Source organism: Borostomias antarcticus, assembly GCF_949987555.1.
Source record: "Borostomias antarcticus genome assembly, chromosome: 7".
NCBI classification, from domain to species: domain Eukaryota; kingdom Metazoa; phylum Chordata; class Actinopteri; order Stomiiformes; family Stomiidae; genus Borostomias; species Borostomias antarcticus.
The window spans coordinates 251,130-268,629 of NC_140240.1; the positions used below are offsets into that span (position 1 = coordinate 251,130).

At 45.3% G+C, this 17,500-nt stretch overlaps 1 protein-coding gene across 1 annotated transcript in view; it reads left to right on the forward strand.

Annotated features, from left to right (window-relative positions):
* Positions 1-7,758, forward strand: part of LOC311311241 (ephrin type-A receptor 5-like) — a gene marked incomplete at both ends in the record, with an annotated part of 33,801 nt that extends 26,043 nt beyond the window's left edge. The window contains 9 exons of the mRNA XM_084440922.1: positions 1,307-1,374; positions 1,659-1,784; positions 2,376-2,561; positions 3,815-3,876; positions 4,915-5,124; positions 5,263-5,412; positions 5,563-5,753; positions 6,990-7,145; positions 7,644-7,758. Coding sequence (XP_084297048.1) covers positions 1,307-1,374; positions 1,659-1,784; positions 2,376-2,561; positions 3,815-3,876; positions 4,915-5,124; positions 5,263-5,412; positions 5,563-5,753; positions 6,990-7,145; positions 7,644-7,758 — 1,264 coding nt within the window. The remainder of the gene's footprint in view (positions 1-1,306; positions 1,375-1,658; positions 1,785-2,375; positions 2,562-3,814; positions 3,877-4,914; positions 5,125-5,262; positions 5,413-5,562; positions 5,754-6,989; positions 7,146-7,643) is intronic.
* Between the last annotated feature and the right edge of the window lie 9,742 nt (positions 7,759-17,500).

Below are 17,500 nucleotides of genomic sequence, written 5' to 3' on the forward strand. Positions count from 1 at the left end.
TCTGTGGACCTGACCCGTGATTTGGATCCACTCCAGAATTTAACGGGTTGTAAGTTGACCCATGCTACACCCCTCCACTGAGTTTCATGAAAATTGGTCCTGTAGTTTTTGCATAATCCTGGCCTTGTTTGACGGTCCGTGGACCCGCCCTGTGATTTGGATCGGCTCCAGAAGGTCCTGGATGGACCGTGCTTCACCCGGCCATGACTTTCCTGAAAAGTGGTTCCAGTAGTTTTTGCATAATCCTGCTAACAGACAAACAAACGCATGCATGCACACGCGCACGCCACCAAAAACATTCCTTCACGCCCTGCGCTGTTGCGGAGGTACAAACCTAGTATCCAACGCTACAGAGGGTACTAATTACAATCATTTATAACGACATTTTAAAAGGTTCCACCTTTTTCAGGTCAGCAAGGTTCTATATAATTTAGAACCCTTTATTTCAGGTCAGAAAGAACCCTTTAGGCCGTATTCACACTTGGCTTCTTTTTTTAGAAAAAGGTGCTGCTGCCTTATGTGCATTTTCGGTGCTTTCAGCAAGAGTAATCTGTAACCTTAACAACGCTGCAGCTAGGCAACCCCGTCTCTTCCTCATCGTGATTGATCAGCTGCCAGAGAGGCGCTTCATATCACACATGCAGCACTTTTCGGAAAAGTTGAACTAAATTCGACTCAAAAAGACGCTGGCAGCTGCGCTTTTTTAAAAGGCAGCCGCCATTTGCCTTTTCCCACAGGGTTGCGTGTAAAAGAGTCACCGTGAAGTCTACTGTGAACACGCACATCCAGAACGTTCTAGAGATGAAAGGGTTCTGTATGGAACCAAACGGTTCTTCTATTGTTACGGCTCTATCAACCACAGTGTTTGGTCCCTCAGTCTCAAAGCCCTCTGACATGTCAATCATAGAGCGGACCATAGGGACTATCTTTATTATCTATAGTTGAATTCCACAGCATTCATTAATTATACTGCAATTAATTAATTCGAAACTTCAGTGCACAATCATTTCAACTGGAGTTCATTTCATGTCTGAGAGACCAGAATAGAAAGAAGCACATCCTCGTGTGACTCTAAATTCTGAGGACTTAAATATCCGAATATCCCTGGATGATTAAAAGTGACTAGAGCTCATTAAAACCAGAGACTGAAGAGTCCTCAATGCTGTAATGCACGGTAAAAAAATCACAAAGCAAAAAGGACTTGATATAATAGCTGCAATTATATTATAATTGTCGGCAATTTTAATTAACTTTTTTTTTTAAATGTATCATTATAACATAAGTTTTTGCCTTGGTTTTCCATCAGACACTGTGGATACAGCAAGGCCTTCCAGGACTCGGACGAGGAGAAGATGCATTACCAAAATGGCCACGGTGTGTTTGTTATGTTATTACTTCTGATTCAGATTCATCACGTCTGTCGTCGACACGTCTCTCACTTTGACTGCAGAGAAGACCACCCTCCCGTGGTTCAGGCCTGGGGGAGAGACACAAGCCTTCTCTTTGCACTGTATTCTCTATCTCTCTCTCTCTTTCTCTCTCTCTCTCTCCTTTCATTCTGTCTTTTCTCCACTTTCTCCACTGTTGCCAGGGGGCTCAGATGGGACACTGTTCTCATCCAGAGAGATGTGACCAGATGTTAATGTTGTTTATTTTAGTGTCCTTCCCCGACGCTCGCTTCTACATCGACCCGCACACGTACGAGGACCCCGCCCAGGCCGTCCATGAGTTCGCAAGAGAGATCGAAGCCTCCCGGATTAAAATAGAGAAAATCATTGGCTCAGGTACAGTAGAAGCACGCGCCAAGCGCACACACACGCGCGCACACACACACGCGCACACACACACACGCGCACACACACACGCGCACACACACGCGCACACACACGCACACATACATAGACAGAAAATCACTGAGTGAGAAACTCAAATCATGGGCAGGGCTGAAGTGTGTAGTGGTGTGTAGTGGTGAGGGTGGCAGCATGGAAACAGAGCATGCTATTGGCTGTCAGTCATACTCCCAGACAGACGGACAGGAAGTGATATGAACCCCCCCCCCCTCTGGAACAGTCAAACACAGCTACACACTGACAGCCCTCTCTCTACACACTGTGGATAACCTTCACACTTAGAAAGCTTTTCAGAAAAAGAAGCAAAAAGGAAAGGAAAATAAGTATGTAGACTTACAAGGAAAAAAAATGAAATTGTGACATTTTTAAAGATCAGAGGAGGAGGGAAAGTGAGGTCTATCAAGCAGTTGAAATGAGCCGACTGAGTTGATTTCACATCGGAATACAACAGACATTCCCGTGTGTGTACATGTGTGTCCGTGCGCGTGTGTGTGTACATGTGTGTCCGTGCGCGTGTGTGTGTAGGCGAGTTTGGCGAGGTGTGTTACGGGCGGATGCGTCTCCCGGGGAAGAGGGATATCCCCGTGGCTCTGAAGACCCTCAAGGCAGGATACAGCGACAAACAGAGGCGGGACTTCCTGGCCGAGGCCTCCATCATGGCCCAGTTTGATCACCCCAACGTCATACGCCTTGAGGGAGTGGTCACACGCAGTAAGATGCTGTTCACCGTGTCTCAGATCACCTCAGTTCCATTTAGTTCAATTCAGCCAATCAGATCACCTCAGTTCCATTTAGTTCAATACAGCCAATCAGATCACCTCAGTTCCATTTAGTTCAATACAGCCAATCAGATCACCTCAGTTCCATTTAGTTCAATACAGCCAATCAGATCACCTCAGTTCCATTTAGTTCAATTCAGCCAATCAGATCACCTCAGTTCCATTTAGTTCAATACAGCCAATCAGATCACCTCAGTTCCATTTAGTTCAATACAGCCAATCAGATCACCTCAGTTCCATTTAGTTCAATACAGCCAATCAGATCACCTCAGTTCCATTTAGTTCAATTCAGCCAATGGAAAAAAAGAGGTATGCATGACAATTCAGTCGGGTGAAAACCTTTGTGTCTTTTTAAAAATAAAGGTGGGACTACCTTTTACCACCTCTGAACATTTCATACCTTTTACCATCTCTGACTACCTTTTGCCACCTCTGAACATTTCATGACGTTGGGATTAATTAAATTTAAAAAGTTCATCATCTATATTTTATTCTCAAGAGCATAATATTCAATATCCGGAAAAGGTGCCATTTTGGAGATGAGAGGTTTTCACCTGACAGCAGCAATGAACTGATTTAGTTACTGACATTGGATGTGTACATATGTACTGTATATATGTATACTCCTAGACTTATTTACTTGTATAGTTATTTTTATATTCACTGTATATATATCATATATATATCTATTATATATCATATTTATATCTCACATATATATCGTATTCTATGATATTCTATACTGCACAGTTACTGTACATATGGATCTATATACAGTAGTCCCTGATATCTATCTATCTATCTATCTATCTATCTATCTATCTATCTATCTATCTATCTATCTATCTATCATCTATCTATCATCTATCTATCTATCTATCTATCTATCTATCTATCTATCTATCTATCTATCTATCTATCTATATATCTATCTATCTATCTATCTATCTATCTATCCACTCATCTATCTTTCTATCCACTCATCTATCTATCTATCTATCTATCTATCTATCTATCTATCTATCTATCTATCTATCTATCTATCTATCTATCTATCCATCTATCCATCTATCCATCTATCTATCTATCTATCTATCTATCTATCTATCTATCTATCTATCTATCTATCTATCTATCTATCTATCTATCTATCTATAACCCTAACCCCTCTCTCTCTCTCAACAGGTAAGCCAGTCATGATAATTACAGAGTACATGGAGAATGGCTCCTTGGACTCTTTCCTCAGGGTGTGTACTAAATGCTCAATATTTCTTTCTTTTACATTTGCTGTACTGCTGTTGTATTTACTGCACCCCTCTCCCTCTCGTCTCACCCTCTCCCTCTCGTCTCACCCTCTCTCTCTCGTCTCACCCTCTTCCTCTCGTCTCACCCTCTCCTTCTCGTCTCACCCTCTCCCTCTCGTCTCACCCTCTCCCTCTCGTCTCACCCTCTCTCTCTCGTCTCACCCTCTTCCTCTCGTCTCACCCTCTCCTTCTCGTCTCACCCTCTCCCTCTCGTCTCACCCTCTCCTTCTCGTCTCACCCTCTCCCTCCCGTCTCACCCTATCCCTCCCGTCTCACCCTCTCCCTCTCGTCTCACCCTCTCCCTCCCGTCTCACCCTCTCCCTCTCGTCTCACCCTCTCCTTCTCGTCTCACCCTCTCCCTCTCGTCTCACCCTCTCCCTCTCGTCTCACCCTCTCCCTCTCGTCTCACCCTCTCCCTCCCGTCTCACCCTCTTCCTCTCGTCTCACCCTCTCCCTCTCGTCTCACCCTCTCCCTCTCGTCTCACCCTCTCCCTCCCGTCTCACCCTCTTCCTCTCGTCTCACCCTCTCCCTCCCGTCTCACCCTCTCCCTCTCGTCTCACCCTCTCCCTCTCGTCTCACCCTCTCCCTCTCGTCTCACCCTCTCCTTCTCGTCTCACCCTCTCCCTCCCGTCTCACCCTCTTCCTCTCGTCTCACCCTCTCCCTCTCGTCTCACCCTCTTCCTCTCGTCTCACCCTCTCCCTCTCGTCTCACCCTCTTCCTCTCGTCTCACCCTCTCCCTCCCGTCTCACCCTCTTCCTCTCGTATCACCCTCTCCCTCTCGTCTCACCCTCTCCCTCTCGTCTCACCCTCTCCCTCTCGTCTCACCCTCTCCCTCTCGTCTCACCCTCTCCCTCCCGTCTCACCCTCTCCCTCCCGTCTCACCCTCTCCCTCTCGTCTCACCCTCTTCCTCTCGTCTCACCCCTCTCCCTCTCGTCTCACCCTCTCCCTCTCGTCTCACCCTCTTCCTCTCCTCCTCAGAGACACGACGGCCAGTTCACCGTCATCCAGTTGGTGGGTGTGCTGCGCGGCATCGCGTCTGGGATGACCTACCTGGCCGACCTCGGTTACATCCACAGAGACCTGGCGGCGCGCAACATCCTGGTCAACAGCAATCTGGTGTGTAAGGTGTCCGATTTTGGCCTGTCCAGAGTCCTGGAGGACGACCCGGACGCGGCCTACACCACCACCGTGAGTTCACACATACACACACACACACACACACACACACACACACACACACACACACTATGATAAAGCCTATCTAGTTAATTGCCTATCTAGTTAATTGTCTTTCATCTGTGCATTTTTCCGTGTCTGATTGCCTAGGGTGGTAAGATCCCGATTCGCTGGACGGCGCCAGAGGCCATCGCCTACAGGAAGTTCTCCTCGTCGAGTGACGTGTGGAGCTACGGCGTGGTCATGTGGGAGGTGATGTCATATGGAGAGAGGCCGTACTGGAACCTCACCAACAGAGATGTGAGTCCGATGATCACAGAGAAGCTTTCTCACAGAGAACCCAGAGAGATATCTGCTCTGGTATTTGTTGATTATCATATCAAAGGTATTTCTGTGTGTGTGTGTGTGTGTGTGTGTGTGTGTGTGTGTGTGTGTGTGTGTTTTCCGTAGGTGATCAAGTCGGTGGAGGAGGGCTACAGGCTGCCTGCTCCCATGGGTTGTCCCGGTGCGCTACACACCCTCATGTTGGACTGTTGGCAGAAGGACCGCAACGAGAGACCAAGGTTCTGCCAGATCGTCACCGTTCTGGACAAGCTGATCCGGAACCCGGAGAACCTCAAGACCATGGGGGCGCTGTGCAGGTGGGTGGACAGTCGGGAAACATTTAAGAACTTTAAGAAATGTACAGAAATGTCCTAAATACCTCATTTTCTACAACATAAGGATGGGGTGACAAAAAAAACAATGAAATTGCTTGCCGTCTATATACAGTCAATCATAAGTCAACTAGACAACAGGAGGACTGTGACATGACTCTTTCTGTGACATGACTCTTTCTGTGACATGACTCTTTCTGTGACATGACTCTTTCTGTGACATGACTCTTTCTGTGACATGACTCTTTCTGTGACATGACTCTTTCTGTGACATGACTCTTTCTGTGACATGACTCTTTCTGTGACATGACTCTTTCTGTGACATGACTCTTTCTTAGGCCGTTCTGTTTTTCCAGGTACCAGGAAGGGGGCTGTTTAGAAACCAGGCGGTAACAAATCCCCTCTCCTCTCTGGGCTGTCAGACAGCAGAATGGGGATGAAGTTACAGCCCAAAGTTTTCATCCACGAAGCAGTCAGTCTGGGGCGGGGGGGGGGGGGGGGCGCGGGGGGGGGGGCGCCTTCGGAGAGCCGGAGAACGGCCGCCTTCGCTTTCCAATAAGCTCATCTCATGATGGACGCTCTCTGGCTCTCAGTAAAAGCCTGGCTCTCTTATTGACATTGATCCAGCCCGTATCAGGGTGCAGACGGAGGGGAGACGGGCTGGGGGGGCCGGGGGCCGGGGGGCCGGGGGGCCGGGGGGGGCCGGCCCCGCCTAAATTGCTCCGTTCAGATCGCTGGTCCCACAGAGTTAGCAGAGCGCGTCACGGGGATGGGGAGAGATGGGGAGGGCAGAACAGGAGGAGGAGGAGGAGGAGGAGGCGTGTTAGGGGGTTGTTAAGGATTTCTCCCTGTATTAATCTACCCAAACCAGCCGCCACCCCCTCTCTATCATTTTAACTGCTATTGATTTCCTGCCTCGTCTGCTGGGCCTCAGGCGTTCCAGACCCTCTTTTATTTCCCCCAATCCCCCTTTTTTCCTCATCTCTCTCTCTTTTTCTTCCCTCTTTCCCTCTTTTTTCCCTTCTCTCACTCTTTTGACTTTCCGATGTCTCTCTAACTCTTCGCACTCTCTCTCTCTCTCTCCCTCCCTCTTTTTTCCCTTCTCTCACTCGGTTGACTTTCCGCTGTCTCTAACTCTTCATGCTCTCTCTCTCCCTCTCTCTCTCTCTCTCTCTCTCTCTCTCTCTCTCTCTCTCTCTCTCTCTCTCCCTCTCCCCCCAGGTTAAACAGTCCTCTGATGGAGAGAGCCATCCCAGACTTCAGTGGCTGTAACTCTGTGGATGAGTGGCTGGACACCATCAAGATGGGACGCTACAAGGACCACTTTGCTGCGGGAGGCTGTCATACCCTGGGACACGTCATAACCATCAACCAAGGGTGAGTGGTGCTGGTGATGATGATGGTGGTGATGGTGGTGGTGGTGATGATGATGATGATGATGATGGTGATGATGATGGTGATGATGATGATGATGATGATGATGGTGATGATGGTGCTGGTGGTGGTGATGGTGGTGGTGGTGGTGGTGGTGATGATGATGATGATGATGATGATGATGATGATGGTGATGATGGTGATGGTGGTGATGGTGGTGGTGATGATGATGATGATGGTGGTAATGGTGGTGATGATGATGATGATGATGGTGATGGTGGTGGTGATGATGATGATGATGATGGTGGTGATGGTGATGATGATGATGATGATGATGATGATGATGATGGTGATGATGATGGTGATGGTGATGGTGATGGTGGTGGTGGTGATGATGGTGATGGTAATGATGATGATGATGATGATGATGATGATGATGAAGAAGCTGATGATCAGGATCAGGTATGACCCAGGCGTGTTGTTCTGTGTGTTTTCCCTCAGGGACATCCAGAGGATGGGTGTAACTCTGATGGGCCACCAGAAGAAGATCATGACCAGTGTGCAGCTCATGAGGGCGCAGGTGCTCAACAGGAGCGTGCCCTCAGTACACGTATAGCTCAAGCCTTAGGCTTCGAGGGCCTAGTATAAAATCCAGCCCCAGGCTTCTGAGGCCTAGGGGAACGTTATGGGAAAAGATCTGTAACTAAGAGAACTTTGGAGGACATCTTTGGATCGACACTTTTCAAGGCTTTTTCAGAATCAAGATTCAGATTCAGAATCAGAATCAAGAAGACAAAATATGAAAGGTTTCATGTACAGATCAAGGACATAGTTAAGACCCTGCAATCATTCCAGCTTTTGTTCTGCTTGTAACTTGTTTTATGAGTTCTACTGTATGTCTTCTTTGTAAATGGATGGACTGCCTTAATCTCCACAATGATTTTAATTGTGTTGTATACAAAGAGAGATTTTATGAATATGACTTTATCAGAGGTATATGATGTTATATATGGGGTAGCCTGAATAGAGTCCATTAGAGATGGGAGAGCACACGTTCTCCAGGAGGCCTGAAGAGGCAGACCACTACGTACCTGTAGACCGGCATGGAGGTGAAAGAACATTGATATGAGGCCCTGGACTCAAACCAATCATGGAGGGACATGACCAGCTCAGTCAGATCTCCTGGTATCTGAGGGAAGAACATGACCAGCTCAGTCAGATGCCAGGTCCTCTCCTGGTATCTGAGGGAGAAACATGACCAGCTCAGTCAGATGCCAGGTCCTCTCCTGGTATCTGAGGGAGGAAATGGAAGAGCGGTCCATTTTTACCGAGGCTGTTGAAAACAGCGAACACCTACATACTCCACTGTATCCTTGCTGAATGAGTCTGGGAGGGATTCACGGCCGTCTCCTCCGGCTTAAAGCTGTGTAGCGCACAACTACTCCTGTTTAAAAATATGTATGGTGCGGTTACACTTTATTCTTACAATCTGCTATTTTCCTACTATCTTTAAATATCCCCGGGTAATAATGTACTCAGATAATAAGCTTACATTCCCATTTTTGCATTGGAAAAACAACCATTTGATGTAAGAAAAAACATCATATATAATTCCTAAATTAATTTAGGAAATGAATTCCTAAATTCCTAAGGTAAATCCAGGTGTGACATGTGTGACATGAAGTAAATAGACTGTAAAATAAAGTGTTACTTATAAAGTATTGTGATTAGTCACTGTTGTGGCCCTGTGGTCACAGGAAGGGAGATGAAAAGACTTGAAAGTAGATTTTATTAGTAAAAACTCTAAATTCCCCGAAAACATAAGCATAATCAAGAGCTCTTGTCCCCTGTGCAATCAAGAGAAAGAGTCGTTTCTTCTTCTAGTGCACTTCAGTAGCATTTCATATCCTGTAGATGGTGGACATCTCTTTTTATTAGAGAACCCCCAATAATACCCTCAATGTGTTACCATGGTGATATTTCATTACCTTTTCCAAATCTTTTTCTTGTGGATGTTTCTATAGACACTGGACTTGAATAGGAGATACATTTTATAAAGTTAAGCTATATGTTTTATGAGTTATTATACTATGTATTCATACAGTACAGTCACTGGGTGGAATCAACGACTAGATTGGCTCAAGTCTCTGAAATGACATTTCAGGTTGTTCAATTCCAAAAGACAAGGCTTTCGCTGAAATCGAGGGATCTTCCATGCTGCTCATGTGAAATCATATATGTGCAAACTGTCCATGTAAACACAATAAAGGAATGTTTGTCTGTGTGTGTGACTTGAACAGCATTTTTTCTCTACAGTGTTCAGTGCTGCCAGTGCTGATCTGAGGGTGAATAAATTGTTTTTTTGACTCAACAGCTCAACTGCTTTGCAAAACGTACATTTTATGCCCTTGAATAATCCTCATGGATCCATTTCCCTTAGGTCCCTCAGACATTAGATTGTGCTGTTACAGTAAGTAACGACTAATGTCTTCCACAAACATGCAGTCACACTCCATTCTGCCTGGTCAAACAGAGGCCATTGAGATCAACCTGGGGGTACCACTAATTCTATCCTTTATCTGACTGAGGCTTTTATGCCACCATGTCCCAGTCCTGTTAACCTCCTCACCGAGGTATGTGCTTCTCTGCCGGCTGACTATGCAGCCGTGGATGTGAGTGAATGCAGAATGGGACTGATGAGTAATTGTCCTTTCTTTCACCTTAGGAGGGCTGTTAGGAGATAATCCTTTCCTTGGTGAAACCAGACCCAACAGAATACCGCTAATCTCATTACTGGGACGGCGTGCTTTGTTGCTCAGGAGTCCCACTTCCAATTATCATCCGCAGCCTGTCTCTGTTCTGACAGGGTGCCCCGCCCCCTCATCTGGAACATGGGAGTTCCACACTGTCCCCAGGTTGACTTCTTGCAGTGTTGCTGGGAGTTTATATCTTATATCTTGTTAAAAACCTCTCCGGGGAACGGGTCATTATTATAGGAACTTGTCCTAATGTTCTAGAATGTCCCTTGGTTGCCTCGCCAGGATGCCGAGGGGCGGGTGTGACAGCAGGCTAGGTGGCGTATCGCCAGCCTCCAGGCCCTCAACACAGTAGTCTACAGCGAACAGCAAAGCTCCATTAAAGGCCCTACGAGGAGTTACGGGAAGCGGAAGTGTTTTCCGCCCAAAAAGACCACATTTCCCATGAGCCTCCCCGCGCACTGTCGTAAACCTTAGCTACCTGAGCCGGGTGTTTTGAAGATGGAACGATGGCCACCGATGAGGTAATTACAGGTCTTACTAGTAATGTTACTTTTGACAATATATAACGGTCATATTTGCTCGTGCTGTCTCTTGTCGGCGGCGTAGGCTACTGCAGTAAACCGTTTCCTCATTCCAAGGAAGTTCTGGACGACCCGACCACGAAATAATAATCTAAAAATAAACTACATACAAGAAACGACATTTGTCGAAAATGGACACATAAACAAGTGTGGGTAATGTAGATTCACCCACATTAAAATGAGACTGTTTCCTAACCCAAAATAAACTCCTCGGTGTACCTTTAAAAGAAGAAGTATTTCATTATAAAGTTTGCCTTCATTACATTGAAGCAACAATGTGGGTTCATTAACATGCCTTTCCATGTCAATTTCACCGACATTATAGTGAAGTATTTGTGAACAACCTTGGGAAGGTCCTTCCAAATAGAGCTTGAGCATGATGTTGTTAATGTATCACATCAAATAAGCCGTCTATGCAGGCAGGACCCAAAGCCAGCCTCCAGGGATCAGACATCACTCGGCTGTGTTGAGTGTTCAGCAGCCAGACTGTGCAAGTGTCTGAATGCAGGTGTTGTATTAATTGGCGTCAGCATGGGCTTGGTAATTCACTACCCAGGTGCAACTAGGTCTGTGTCTTTATTCAAAACACATTTACTGGTTTGAGGTGTCCTATTGTGCTATTTCTGAGGCAGTCCACATCTTCCAACTCTCTCCAAAGAAGAAAGAAAAGGGGCATGTCAACACATTCGCATTTATAAGTACCTCAATGCCGGTTTAATTGACCCAGTTATAAGTACCTAAAGCATCCGAAATGTGATTGTCACTATAAAGAGAAGCAGAGAGATAAGAAAGAGCACATAAACTGTTGCTTGCTTTTAAAGTCCTCATACAGTTCAGCTGGAGTTCATCATGTCTCCCCTCTCATCTTCAAAATTATGCAAAGCTAGGTCCTCTAGCTTCAAAGGGCTGTTTTCTTACATGAGACGGTTTTATTCCATTTCTGCTCAGTTTTTTTCTCACAATAAACAACCTGATGACTCACCGTCAGATGGAACAGCCCACATCTCCCAGAGACTCAGTGATTGAAGCCAAGTAAGGGAGACTGCATCACCAGAACCCTGCACACATACAGTATACGTGTAGTCAACTCGGCTGGGTACACAAAATACCCCCACTGGAGCTTTACAGCTGCTCTCTGAGTTCTACCTACAGTAGACAGAGCGTGTCCAACGCATCTCTTCCAGCCACAGTTACATTACCCATTATACACAAACACTATTATATTATGCATTCATGACTTAATGGTATTGTGTTAATATGTCATATATTATGCGTGAGGTACACAGAGCCTGTCACACACATATATATATATACACACACACAGTAAACACACAAACCTTAGCGTGCCGTTCTTCCGATTCTCGAGTCGTGCTGGTACAGTATGCAGATGAGGTTATATCAGGGTTATAGTAGTAAAACCTTGGAAAGACAAAGAGAGAGGTGGAAATGGGAATTCAAGTCTTTGTCTTGTCAAAGTTAGAGCCATAAGGTCGTTTAAAGGACAAGTCAATATTCAAAACTAAATACTGCACTGACAGAAATTCTTACCTTACTCTCTACCCAACATTACCCTCTAGACTCCAGGTAAACACGTCTTTATTTATTCAAAAGTGTATCAAATACAGTGTGAGTTACAGTATGTTATGAATATACTACTGTAAGTGGCTGTGTAAATGTTTTCATAGTGACTTACAGCTAACCTGAGTAAATCAATTTTCCTGAGGTACAAATCATTTTCATACATAATCTACATAATGGATGTTTCCTTATTATGATGCTTTCAGTTGCTAATGTGACCAGACTTACCTGTAAATCATTAAAAAAAACTGATTACTCACCTTAGATTTACCCTATTATTTATTGTCAGTTTCTTCCATGTATCCAAATGGGTTGCTTATCAAACAAATTACAGATACACTACATGTATTTAGATTAAAATTAGCAAGCCACTTAGAGAGCCATTAAGAGAACAAATGAAATCAAAAGCTTCTGGCAAGATTAATTTGGTGTATAGTGGTTTTGCTTTTGTTACAGACACTAACAGAGATGAGTTATCTGGTCAAAGGCAACACTGGTTCATATAAACCCCATTCATCCCAACAGAGGGCCCGTGTGAGCAGCTCATCTTTCATGTCCCAGTTCTCACGCAGGTTTGAGAAGAGGCACCCAGCGCACATTCAGGGTTCAGGGTGGCTATCTGCAGCAGCGCACATTCAGGGTGGCTATCTGCAGCTGGCAGAAACACCGCCGAGACGCCCCTATAGCACTCCACATCAAACACATCACTCATATCAGTGTTAACACGGATAGTAGCAGGAAATCAATGCGTGTGTGTGTGTGTGTGTGCGCGTGTGTGTGTGTGTGTGTGTGTGTGAAATCAATGGGTGTCTGTGGTCGTCGGAGGCTGACCCAGTTCGCTGACACCCTCCTGAGTGGGCCCGTCTTCCCCTGCAGCCAGAACACCGTCCGTCACCGACAACACCGGCTGTTCCTCCAGTTTAATAAGGCCCTCATTAACATACATGTAAATGATGTGTGGTTGTGAGGAGCCACCTCTCCCCTCATACCCGCTGCTTGCACCCAGCTGTGTGTGTGTGTGTGTGTGTGTGTGTGTGTGTGTGTGTGTGTGTGTGTGTGTGTGTGTGTGCCCGCTGTGTGCACCCAGTTCTACATTCAGGAGGGGTGGGGGGTGAAACGCTTGCTTTGATGTTTCGCATCCCAGCCGCCTTATCGCTGATGCCCCTGTTAGCTGGCGTGCGGGGGGCTGACGCAAGCTACGCTAGGCTAACCAAGAACCAGCTCATTGCGATGCTAAGCGGGGCAGGTTCGTGCTAGCGCTAACATGCTACATTTGTTGCGCCCCGGGGATATCGGCGCACGGAGACAAAACCACTCTCTTTACTTAGTGAGATAAGACTCAGGAATTAACACGATGATAATGATTGTGATAAACTAGGCTCATCCTGGTACAGCCATGGGGGACCGCTGAATCAGAGAGGAGAGGAGGAGGAGGGGTGGAGAGGAGCAGGAGGGAAGCAGTGAGAAGATGAAGATGTAAAGAGAAAGAGAGAGGTGGACAGGAGGAGGAGGAGGAGAGTGGAGATAAAGCAAGGAGAGGTGATGGGAACAGGAGTATGACAGTAGGAACGAATTGGGGAGCTGAGATGACACACACACACACACACACACACACACACACACACACACACAGCTATAGGCTAGACAATGCGCCCACACACACACACACACACACACACACACACACACACACACACACACACACACACACACACACACATCCTGACCGCAGATTCAACTTTATGCTGCTTATAGAAATCAGAAGCCAGATTCCCTCTCAGTAGTGCATGCATGTCACCTTAAGTGGCTCAGAGGAAGAGTTGGAGGGGAGAGGCAGGCGAGGAGAGGTGCACTGGATAGATAGATAGATAGATAGATAGATAGATAGGAGCAAGTGGGGAAGCTTTATTTAGTTTCTAAAGATGTTTCTAAAGATCATATTACAGAGGCATGTGAAAACCACAACAAGCCCTCGCTCTATGGAAGCACAACTAGCGATTCATAAAAATAGATTGAAAACAACCGTTTCGCGGCAGAAAATACATTTTTTAGATGCTGCATTCTCGGTGCTTCATCCGTCGCCATTACATAGATATACTTGGCTCGCGCTGGATTTAAAATTTCTTCTACAGGCCTCCGAATTACACCAAAGTTATCTCGGTGAGTCAAACGTCTTATAATATGCCGTAAATAAGGTCCAGGTTGTCGAAAAAGACCCTTCTCCTTTAAGGTTACTACCCTCTCCCTGGATGAAGTGGGTAGAATGTATGCTACTACCCTCTCCATCGATGGAAGTGTGTACTGTAGGCTAATAGGCTACTACCCCTTTTCCTGGGTGGAGGTATGTTGGCTGTAGCTGATAATAGTTGTTGTGGAGGCTTGCAATTGTATCAATTAACTAGGATTTGCCCTTAATGTCTTGAAATAGGTGTAGCCTACTAATGACATTTGTGGAATGTTTAAAAAGTCTAAAAGTTAAAATTTGGTAATTTGCATCCAATTTATCTGAATGATTACTCTCAAACTAAAATGGAGTTCATATGCATTCATTTGTAGTGATCTTGGTTATTTCAGAATGAAATTAGCTCTCTTTTAATATAAGAAGAGGCAACACACATTGGTATAATTGTAGCAATGAAAATACAATGAAAGCACAATGGGGGTGCTTTTGCACAAAAATGCTTATATCGACATCAAAATGTAATCTGACAAATTGGTGTCCAATTAGTATGTTGTAGAGCATGCCATCAGCTACCCATACAAGCAATATGAACCCCATCTGGCAACGGGGGGCGCTACAGTAGTCGATTGTGTTTCAGCCACTTTTAAGCATTTTGGCTTGTTATAGCGCTACCCTGTGGCCAATCTGCTTCATATTTTTCCAATTACCTTAAGATATGCTCTGGTACCACTCTACCAGGTTTCGGAAAAATCAGTTTGGCGTTTAGGCCTAAACAGGAAATGAGCTCTCTAGCGCCTCCCTTTGGTTTGATCAGGCCAATAATGGAAGATTTGCCTCAGGTTATGTTTGGTGACATGGATACAAAGTTGTGTTGTGTTCAGTGCAACCCTTCAGAACCTATACACCTTCATGTGAAAAGCCACACCCTCTGCAATATTCATTGGCTCATAGTGGTTCTTGTAATCAATTTTTCAAACTTATGCCGAGATGAAATTTAAGATATTCACTGCTAGATTATATCTACCAAGTTTCATGTAGATTGAAAAAAAACTTAGGAGGAGATAGATTTTAAGCGTTTTACAAAAAAATAAAATCAAATGGCGGCAATCTACATAACCAGAAGTTATGGGTTCATGAGGCACATTTGTTCCAGGTGATGAGACACATATGTCTATAAAGTCATGTCTCTAGCTCAAACAGGGCATGAGATATGACTGTTCAAAGTTTGCATTTTAGCCCCTTTTAAGCATTTTGGCTTGTTATAGTGCCACCCTGTGGCCCATCAGCTTCATCTTTTCCAAGTGACCATTAGACATATCATCGTACCACTGTGCCCAGTTTCGAAAAAAATTGGCATGCCGGTTAGGCCTAAACCGAAAATGAGCTCTCTAGTGCCCCCATTTGGTTTGATCGGTCCAATAATGGAGGGTTAGCCTCAAGCTATATCTGGGGACATTCCTACAAAGTTTTGTGGTGGTCTGTACAACCCTTCAGAAATTATATCCCTTTATGTGAAAAGCCCTGCCCTCTGCAATTTTCATTGGCTCATAGTGGATGTTAAATTCCACTTTTCCAACTTTTGCCAAGATGGAATTTTAGGTATTCGTCCCTAGATTGTGTTTACTGGGTTTCATGCAGATTGGCCAAAGTTTGTAGGAGGATTTTAAGCGTTTTTAGAAAAATTCAAAATGTCAGAAAATCTATATAACCAGAAGTTATGGGTCCTTGAGGCACATTTTTTCATCATGAGGAGAGACATATGTATGCAAAGCTTCAGGACTCTAGGTCAAACGGGGCATGAGATATGACTGTTCAAAGTTCTCAACTTCAGTCGGCTGCTATTGCACCCCCTTTTGGCCAATCGATGTGAGACTTGCTCCATAGCCTCATCCAATGATCCTCTACCATCTTGCAAAGTTTTGTAAAAAGCGACCAATCGGCTATAGATGCTGCCATAGACTCCCATGGCGGATGAATAATACTAACAAATACAATAGTGGCTTCGCACCTTTGGTGCTTGGCCCCTAAAAAACACATTCTGGTCAGTTCACAGATCAGAAAGTAGTCTAGAGCTGCGCCAAGAATGATTTTCAGTTCAGATTTTTTTTCAGTTGTTCATTTGTTGTTGACTTGCTTGTTATTGTGTTTGTTTGTGTGTGTGTGTGTGTGTGTATGTGTGTGTATGTGTGTGTGTGTGTGTGCGTGCGCATGTGTGTGTGCACCCTACACAATATGTACTCTGTTTTACTAATGTCATTTTGTGGTATGACGTGCTAAAAGAAGGATGGAGGAAGTTCGGTGAGAGCTGGTACCACTACGTCTTCAATGAGAGGAAAACCTGGGAGGAGAGCAGACAGGACTGTCTGAGCAGAGCAGCAGACCTGGTGGTGATAAACAGCATAGAGGAACAGGTGTGTGTGTGTGTGTGAGAGAGAGAGAGAGAGAGAGAGAGAGAGAGAGAGATACAGTATGTTTGATGATTAATTTATTTTTCGTCTTCCACCATTAATAGATATTCATCAATAGTCTGATTGGAGGTTCGTGTAAAAGAGAGCCCTGGATTGGTCTGACTGACATGGGGAGAGAGGGCACCTGGACCTGGGTGGACGGAACGCCACTGACCACATCGTAAGGCTGAAGGCTGATTACCATTGATCTGAGTGTGGTTGTGTGTTGTGACAGTAGCTCATGCAGGTCTAGACAGTGATTCTCTGTGTTGTCTACACTGCAGGTACTGGCAGATTGGACAGCCTAATAGCGCTGGAGGAGGCCAGGACTGTGGGGAATACATCCCCCATGGCTCAGGCCAAATAGGAGTCTGGAACGATGAGAAATGTTCTAACAAAAATGCGTGGATCTGCGAGAACTAGAATCTCCATTGGTGTTCTCTCTAAGCACTGCGGTAAAGGGTCTAGCTACTGTACATTGATGACAATCAAAATGATCTTGCCCTGTCAGAATAGGAAATATGATGCTTGCTGTACTAAAAAGGCTGGGATCCCAACTGGACCTGTAAGAGTTGAACCCTGAGATGTCGAAGATTTAGACCAAATCACACCAGATCCTGTGGGACCACAGTCTACTGTAGTTGAAGTGTAGTCTACATCGTAGACTGTAGTTGAAGTGTGGTCTACATCGTAGACTGTAGTTGAAGTGTAGTCTACATCGTATACTGTAGTTGAAGTGTAGTCTACATCGTAGACTGTAGTTGAAGTGTGGTCAACATCGTAGACTGTAGTTGAAGTGTGGTCTACATCG